General features: G+C 30.9%; 1 protein-coding gene across 1 annotated transcript in view; it reads right to left on the bottom strand.

Annotated features, from left to right (window-relative positions):
- Positions 1-1823: 1823 nt before the first annotated feature.
- The window catches only part of LOC143249753 (glycerophosphocholine cholinephosphodiesterase ENPP6-like), a 33478-nt gene continuing 26109 nt past the window's right edge, over positions 1824-9192 (bottom strand). Inside the window, exon 7 of the mRNA XM_076500112.1 lies at positions 1824-2531. Coding sequence (XP_076356227.1) covers positions 2422-2531 — 110 coding nt within the window. The 3' untranslated portion in view covers positions 1824-2421. The remainder of the gene's footprint in view (positions 2532-9192) is intronic.

The raw sequence follows: 9192 nt of genomic DNA, 5'->3' as shown, positions 1-9192 counted from the left end.
TGGAGGATTTTTTTGCTTATTACCATCTGGTGTTTAAACTTAATAAACTTATGTTTGAGTCATTAATCAGAGGCTATTTTTTATTTGACAGTTATTGGTGAATCTAAATATGTCCACTGTTGTGAAGATTAAGTTTTCATACAATAGTTTAAGGAATAAGTAAAAATAATACTATGTTTAACTATATCAAATTATTTTCTATTCAACAAATTTCATAAACTGACGTATTATTAATTAACAATCTCTAAAAAAATTAAAGGTACAAATAAATGTTGTGGTAAACGTAGGAAAATATAAGGCTAAACTAGAGTTATTAGGCAAATTTGAAGGTTAACGAGATAGTTTTTCCTTTGTGAAGGGGCCTTGGAATTTACAATAAAAAAAAAGTAAGAACGCCTGCTATAAGTAATTATCGCTGTATCGCTGAATGTTTTATAGATAACGTTTCTCGTAGAAGTCAGAAAATAAGTGGTTAAGAAAAAATAAATTAATATTGATTTTTTGGAATTGTGTAGTAATTTAAACAATACTTTTTATTCTAGTATTAATCTACGTAAATTATTTTCTAAAAAAATTTATCAACTTAATCTCTGTAAAATAAGAGCATTAACTGATATAATTTAAAAAATTTGATTTTCGAAATGACCAAGAAAAAACTTAGTCATTGTAAATTATCGATTAAAAGTTAATGATTTAACAAAATTTGAAAAAAAATAAACCGCAGATTAAGACTTGATATTTGGAAATTAATTTTAAACATAAAGCATATGTTGATCTTTAGATTTTCAAAATTATTCATCAACCGATTAAAAAAATTTCCTTCTGAAATCGTTGGAAAAAGAGCAGCCTAAGAGTTGGCAGTGGGTGGTGAGGACTAGCTGCCTTCCCTCTAGTCTTACACTACTAAATTAAGGACGGCTAGCGCAGATAACCCTAGTGTAGCTTTGCGCGAAATTCAAAACCAAACCAAACTTAAATGTTGACACGCCGACTCGTACCTCGTATGCTACAAATACCTGCGACATATCAGACACGTGCCTAAGCTTATACAACATGAGCCAAAAATTAATAAAATTTAGTGTGAAAATATGTTGACAGTGATCACCTACCAGTCTGGTGTGTCTTCGATAATACCCCTTATAAAAATACAACACATAGAGAAAAAATTCGATTACAAAAAAGCAAATTGACAAGAATATCGAAGTACTAGTCTATCTACTACCCAACAAATTATTCAAACAGCTAAAAACAAATCCGAAATAGATAAATACTGTCAAATAATCACGGAGTGCCTTCATAAAGCGGCCAAACAAAACCACCGCATCAATACAAAACCATAAACAAATCATGGAAACCACACACCCAACTAATAATATTAATTAATTAAGGAAAGAAGACAACTGATTAAAAATTATAGAAACAAGAGAAAGAGAAATACAAACACTATAAGAAAAAAAATTGCGACAGAAATTAAATCATTATAACAAGAAAAGTGAAATAATTTATACTCCCAATTAAATTTAAAAAATAGATCTTAAACAATTCTGGTCACACCTAAAAAGACTCGCATACGGACGTAATGTAACAAGAAGATGAGCAGAAACTTTCAAACAATATTTACAAAACACATTACGACCTAGGCATGGATACACATTTTTGTAACAAAGTAAGCAACTACCTAACATATAATATAGAATTATTTAAACCATACTACCCAGCAATCATAAATAACAGTAACATCAACACAGTAAAGGACTCCACAACTGTTATATTAACAAAGAAAATAATCGAACAAGAATTCAGAGAAACGAAAAAGAAGGAAAAGCTTTGGGAGAAGATGGCATGGAAGCTATCTTTCTTAAAAAAGGCGCTCCGAAATTATTTGAACACATAAGAGTAATTTTTAACCTATTACTAATATCTGGATATGCCCTAGTTTCTTGGAAGTATGCAAATGCTTTATTGTTCCAGAAAAAAGGAAAGCCAGCCAATAAACGAAGTAGCTACCGACAAGTCGGCCTAACAAGCTGCATATGCAAAATTTTGGAACGAATAATCAGCAACAGACTCTTCACATTTCTGGAGACAACATCAAAATTACCTGAAGTACAGAATGGATTCAGAAAATTTAGACAAACAATCGATCACGTAGTCAGACTAACAGAAACAATAGTAGATAGCTTTAATGAAAAACAATGCATTGTCGCATGCTTTCTTGATACTGAGAAAGCATCCAATACTGTACGGCACAACGGTTTCCGGTTTCAAATGGCAGAAATGGGATTACCGCGAGGAATTAATCACTGGCTCTCAAACTTTTTGTAAAACAGAAAATCAAAATATATGTTGAAGGAATCTCTTCTAAGTTATTTACTGCAGAGGCAGGCGTCCCTCAGGGAGGGGTGGTTAGCCCTATTCACTTCACCATGTATGTAAAGAATATGCTTCTGAACGATCCAAATCATGGATACTTGTCTCAGTTTTCTGCTGATGTTGCAGTCTGGAAAGGTACCCCACACCATCAGTAACAGCTACAAATATACAACCACAATTAATTAAAATAAGTGAATACTGCTAGAATTAAAATAAACAACAAAATTCCAGTTAGTGGTTTCCACAAAATTATCCAAACATACACACACACAAAAACAACATGAGATATATATGAACGTGTATACTAGGATTATAACAGGTAACAACAATGGAGCAATTGCCAACAACATAAACCTACAAAAGATATGAAACCACAGCAAAGATAAACGTAACAAAGAACCAGTACAAACTAACCTACAAATAATGCACAACATATTACTTACAACAATATATAAAGCCCTTAGAACTACTTCCTTTGATTTTATGCATAAATACACAAATATTCAAATACAGAAACAGTAACGGATAGACTTCTACATAGTACACTAAATTATTTCGATAAAAACTGGAGAAAATATTTATTATGTGAACTTGACAGATACTGCACACATGATGTATATAGCCCTAAGTACTTTTTCCCAGTGAATATATATCTAAGAAAAAAAATCATGCCACCAAATTACTAGACTAATGCCCACATTAGTTTAAGACTTAAATTAATAACATTAACATGAATACCCTACAACGTTTTTAATTAAGTTTATAACTAACGAAAATGTAAGGGATTATCGAACTCTTAAGATAGATGTAGATAATACATGGACATTGCCCTGAGAGAGGCCAGAATAAGTGCAGTTTACTTTTACACTCATGTAGTTTTTATAGATATATTTACCTCAAGTGCTTATCAGCGTAAACAAGGGACGAAGAGGTCAAAAGAACCTGACCTTTCCCAGCCTTCATACCCAAATACCAACAAAGAAGAAGCAAGTCGAAGAACTTAAAGCCTACTGGGCCTGGCATGGCCAAGCGCGTAAGGCGTGTGCTTCGTAATCTGAGGGTCGCGGGTTCGCGCCCGAGTCGCGCCAAACATGCTCGCCCTCCCAGCCGTGGGGGCGTTATAATGTGACGGTCAATCCCACTATTCGTTGGTAAAAGAGTAGCCCAAGAGTTGGCGGTGGGTGGTGATGACTAGGTGCCTTCCCTCTAGTCTTACACTGCAAAATTAGGGACGGCTCGGTGCAGTCGGCTCACTTAAATACTTGTTCATGAAACCGCAAGTGATTGCGGCCCTATGTTCCTTGACGGAATCGAGTGGCAGAAATGATGAAAGAATGATGATTTATGTATTAATTATGATAGAAATAAATCAACATTTAATCGGTGTTCGTGGATTCTGTGTAAAGCATACAGAAAAGATAAATCTACGGAAGAATTTGGTTTAGAATAAAGTTTTTATAAGCTTTAAGTAAATTATTAATTACCGTATATTTAATGTTGTTAATAAATTTACCTTTTCTATATGCTATACTTGGAATCTATGAATCTCTGTTTAAATGTTGATTTATTTCTAGTTCGATAAAAACAATTATTAAAAAATCGGTTATCTTATTAAATAAATTACTTAACATTTTCTTTGATAAAATTAAAGAAGTAAATATTAATGATTAGAAACATACGTTTTGGATAATAAAAAATAACCCATTTTAGTCTACCTAAATAACTGTGAACAAATGAAAAGTATTCAAACAATTGATTTTATCACGCGGTATATCACAGTTCAATTGAAAGACTAAATTTCTGTAATAAATATTAACTGTACAATTCTCGTATCCTTTCATAGATTTATAAGAAAGAAAATTTAGTTCCACAAATTAAAGTGATATATTAAGCATCTACATTTATCATTTTTTTCTGTAATCACTTATTTAAGCAATTCATAGGAATTCCAATGGGAGCTAACTATTCTGCTTGTATTTCAAATTTATATCTTTATTTTTATGAGAATAAGTTTATTGAAAATTGCGTAAACACGGAAATGTTTGCTTTAACTTACAGATATATAGATGATTTAATTAGAAAAATAATCCTGAGATAATTAATTTTACTAACTCTATTCGTCCGGTAGAATTAGAAGGCCGGGCATGGCCAGATGGGTTAAGGCGTTCGACGCGTAATCTGAGGGTCTCGGGTTTGAATCTCCGTCTCACTAAACATGCTCGGCCTTTCAGTCGTGGGGGCGTGATAATGTGACAGTCAATCCCACTATTCTTTGGCAAAAGAGTATCCCAAGATTGGCAGTAGGTGGTGATGACTAGTTGTCTTCCATCTAGTCTTACACTGCAAAATTAGGGACGGCTAACGCAGATAGCCCTCGTGTAGCTTTGCGCGAAATTAAAAAACAAACAAACCAGAATTAGAAATTGAAAATACTTCAATTTCGGATTTAGAGGCACACTATTTAGGTCTATAAATTAAAGTAATTCATAGTGATATCTATGTAAACGTTTTTGATAAAAGAATTATTTTCCAATATGTGGCTTATTTTGTAATAGTAATGTCTCGTACTATTCTGTTTCAAGTATTATAATTTCACAATTATTCAAATTTTGTAAAATTTGTAATAAATTACACTTTGTTAATGTTGAAATATTGATGCAAAAAGTGATATTCAATGGATTTCATATAGAAACTCAGAGTGAAATTCGTAAAATCTTTGTGATGAGTGTAAAATGTAGAGAAGTAAGAGCTTTTATTAAATGTTCATTGTTTTTAGTTTCTAATAAATTTGTTTAAACAACTTGGCACTACTTTTATGCAGAAAAACTCCTTATCGTATATGACGGATCGTGTAATGTCTGAAAATAGTTAATTACAGTGGACTTAATGAGTGGTTGTTGGGAGTTTATAACTCTCTAATAATATAACTTTTCTCCTGTACTACTAATTAAATTGTATTAGTGCTCTACCACTATAATGAGGGCTGGTAGTACCTTATTTCGTTTTTCTTTTTTCTCTTCCTTTACTTTTAAAAGCAATCACCTTACCACAACTTTCTGTGTTATAGACATGAAACATTCTGGACTTTAAAGTCCACATCATGCTCTTTTTTATTTCTTTTGATAATTTGATATTTAATGAATTTCATCTTGTGAGACTGTTGAACAGAGGATACGACTGATAGATGATGTATCCCCATCTCAATGTGGGTCCTACTTCTTCAGTTATCCCTAATAACCAAGGCACATTTTATATCTCACATTATAGGCTGTATCCTAGGGATCCTTTTAATTTATGCAGCATCTTTAATTTTTTGAGGGGCTTCTTTTGTTCATTTATCACAGGTTTAAATATGTTGTTTTAATGCTGTTCTTCCTTTGATTTTATTTTGCTTGACTATTTAAGTATCAGTTCTATATACATATAAGCTAGTTGTCTTTTGGTAATGCTCCGTTCATCTATATTGTTTGTCAAGAAAACCAACCGTTGTATTAATGGTGTATGCAATAATTCCAGTGGGCTGGCTTGAGTTCCAGGGAAGGAAAAGATAAAGCTGTGTTGTATATGAAGTGTACCTTCCACGTGATCGAGAGATGTTTGTTGAACTTTGGATCTTACCCGGATGCAATTGAACAACTGTAACAAAATGTTGGCGAATTGTTATCATTAATTTAAAATAAGAAACTTCTTTGGTATTCTCAAGTACGTTGATGACCTTGTTGTTAGTAACCACAATGATAAGAGAAATTGTACATTATGTTATACAAAGTTAAATCTGAATTTCCAACTTTGACCGAGTTGCAAAAAATAGGCAGAATGTAATTTAAAAAAAACAAATTGAAAGTTTATATTTGTTTACAAACAGCACAAATAAATCACGTGTATATGATCACGCCTGATATGACATACCTTCCTGAAGAAGAGAGCCTTTGACGTTTACATCAGGTTTGAAAAAAACTCCTTGGGTTGTAATGATAATTACAAATTAGAAATGTTCTTAAATAGTGTAATAGTGTATTTTGAAGTTTTGTTAGCAAATGTTACAATATGTCTCCGAAATTTTACTTACAAATACTGAAGACAGTATATTAATCTATTATGAGAAGTGTGTTCAAATTAGAAAATTACAGAACTTTGATGATTTATATATATATTTGATAAAACATAAAAGAAAGATAATTCATGTAAACATGGCGAAGCTACCCGTTTTGGCTGCGAAATAGATGTTCTTAACTTAAAAGTGATCTTTGTTATGCGTGTCGATGCCTCGTTCTATATAGCATTAAGTCTGCTTTCATTGTTTAAGAAACACTAAATTTGCTCTGAAGACTATCTAGAAACAGAACAGTTTTAAAGTTTGACTGAAAGGTTACTGAACTCAAACAGAACTTTGAATTTTATGTCTGTTTAGTGGTTTTCAACGTTAAAAAATAACAGTTGCAAAGTTGTATGAGTTTTATTTTTATGGTTTGGTTTAAAGTGAATAATGAAAATACAGTATATAGTAACTTTTGTTATGTTAAGTATAAGTAGCTAATGGTTTAAAGAATAATATCTGACAACCCCTAAGATAGTGACAACCATTCTTTCTAACTACTGATAACGTATTCAGACAATGATGTTATCATCATTTGTTCACAGCATAAGTGACCATGTGATCATCTTTGACAGAAGTTCGTGATAATTTTGGTTCTGAACTTTTAACAGAAACAGTAATTCATTTATTTATTATTTTTAGTTGTCGTATGAGTATACACATTAGTTTCAATGTTTTGCGAAATTTTAATAGAAACAGCGAATCATTCATTTATTATTCTCAGTTGTAGCAAAATTAATTATGAAGATTGTAATATAATTAAGTTTAATCTTTTGAAGTTTGTTATATATAAATGTGAAATTGTTTTTTGCAAAGAGTGATGCCAATATGGTGTTCCCCAAGATATTTTAGAGAATTAGTACGTTCTGTGTGTAACTGTTATGATATTAGTTGCCAAATAAATTCTGATGGAAATGTTTATGCAAACAAAATCTTTGTCCTGTTTTTGCTTTAAAATAAACTTATTGCTTCTGCTAGATAAATCCAAATTGGCCATTGTCAATAATTTGAAATTTTTGTCCAATGTAAGCAACAATTTTTTGAAACATGAGATAATTGAAATAATAATAAAGTATTGTATATTTAAGTAGAATAGATCTTTCATTTCATTCTAAGCTAAATGAAACAGACTGATAGTATGTCGGGTATGGTATCAATAATTGTACGTTAATTTTTCAGGTATTGAGAATATACAGTTAGTGTTTTGTATGACTATGTAATGAACTTACATAAATGAAACATTGAAAAGAGTTATGTATTTCACACTTTCAATGCCAGATAAAAAAAGTTCCAAATTGTATGATGGATGACTGATATTTCTACAACGTCCTTAACTAGTTACACCTTCAAGAAGTTAAGACTATGCATCTAACTTTGCATATTATATTTAAATGACAGATATGAGAGTTCTAGATCAAAACTTAGTATAATGGGAATTACAGCTGATTTTGATTGTAATTAAACTGGATTTATAAAACTCGAAAGAAAATACATGTATTATTTTTGTTATAAAAATTCAAAGATACTAAAATAGAATATTTAAAGTAGATGTTTTCATTACAAGCACGTCAGTTGCCTTGAAAACTGCAGACTGATACGCTTTACTTATATTTATTCGAACTGTGCTCTACTTCTACATTACAATAAAGTACTTTGCAAACTCAGAAGTGACCTTTGAATGATTCATCCCTTGATAAATTGTGTTTCGGTAATGTTAATACTTCCAAGGTGTTGTGGAAGAAAGCTTTATATTTTATCAAGTGCAGCAGCAATCCTTTCTTACGTGTGAAATAATATTAAGCAGACATCAGTTTGTTAGTCTCATAAACATTTAATAATATTAAGCAGACATCAGTTTGTTAGTCTCATAAACATTTAATAGAAACGATATTTAGAAATTTATATGTGCTTTTCGTGAAGGACAATGCGAAAGTTGTGATATTTTAAATAATAGTAATCAGCATGTCGTTCATTTAGCTGTCGGGCAATTATTGTTTATGTATGATTTGTGAAGTGTATGTGAAAGTTTACCTTTCCAAAACGTGTAAATAATTTGTCAGAAATTGGTAAAATTGTTATTGCAAAATAAATGTTTTATTGATGATCTAAATTGTTCTAGAAAGTCAAAGCTTTAAATATTATACGATATTGCCCTTTTTAGAGTGATTTAAAAATGTATTGTGTGCGTGGTAAAAATGTATATAATTGTAATCTTGTTACGTTAAATAACATATCATGTCATGGAAAAATATTTGATTGATAATTAAAGGAGTAAATTTTGATTTAGATATCGTCCTTTTATTATATATAAATGGTAAGGAAATTTAATGTTCTTTTTTCAGGACTACACCTTTGTAAAACATGAGATAAAGCACAAAAAATATTTTGTCACAAATTAGTGTTATTGAATAATAAATGTTTTACTGATAATGTAAATTGTTGTATGAAGTCAACTTAGCAAAAGTATAAGTTTTAATTATTGCATGATATCACCGTTTTAGGACGATTTAAATGAATAGTCATGTACTGTTTGTATCAGATTGAGTAATATATTGTCCTTTTATTACAGGGAATTTAAGTGACAGATGAATTAGCTTTAAGTACCTTTTCTAGAGCGTTCTGATCATAAATGGTATACCTAACTAGTTATACATTACTTAATTAACTTGTGTTAAGTGCTCTCTTTAGGACGATTAATTATAAATGATTTAATTAACTAATTA

This window comes from Tachypleus tridentatus, chromosome 4 (genome assembly GCF_004210375.1).
Source record: "Tachypleus tridentatus isolate NWPU-2018 chromosome 4, ASM421037v1, whole genome shotgun sequence".
Classification (NCBI taxonomy): Eukaryota; Metazoa; Arthropoda; class Merostomata; order Xiphosura; family Limulidae; genus Tachypleus; species Tachypleus tridentatus.
This window is presented reverse-complemented; position numbering and strand designations above follow the sequence as displayed.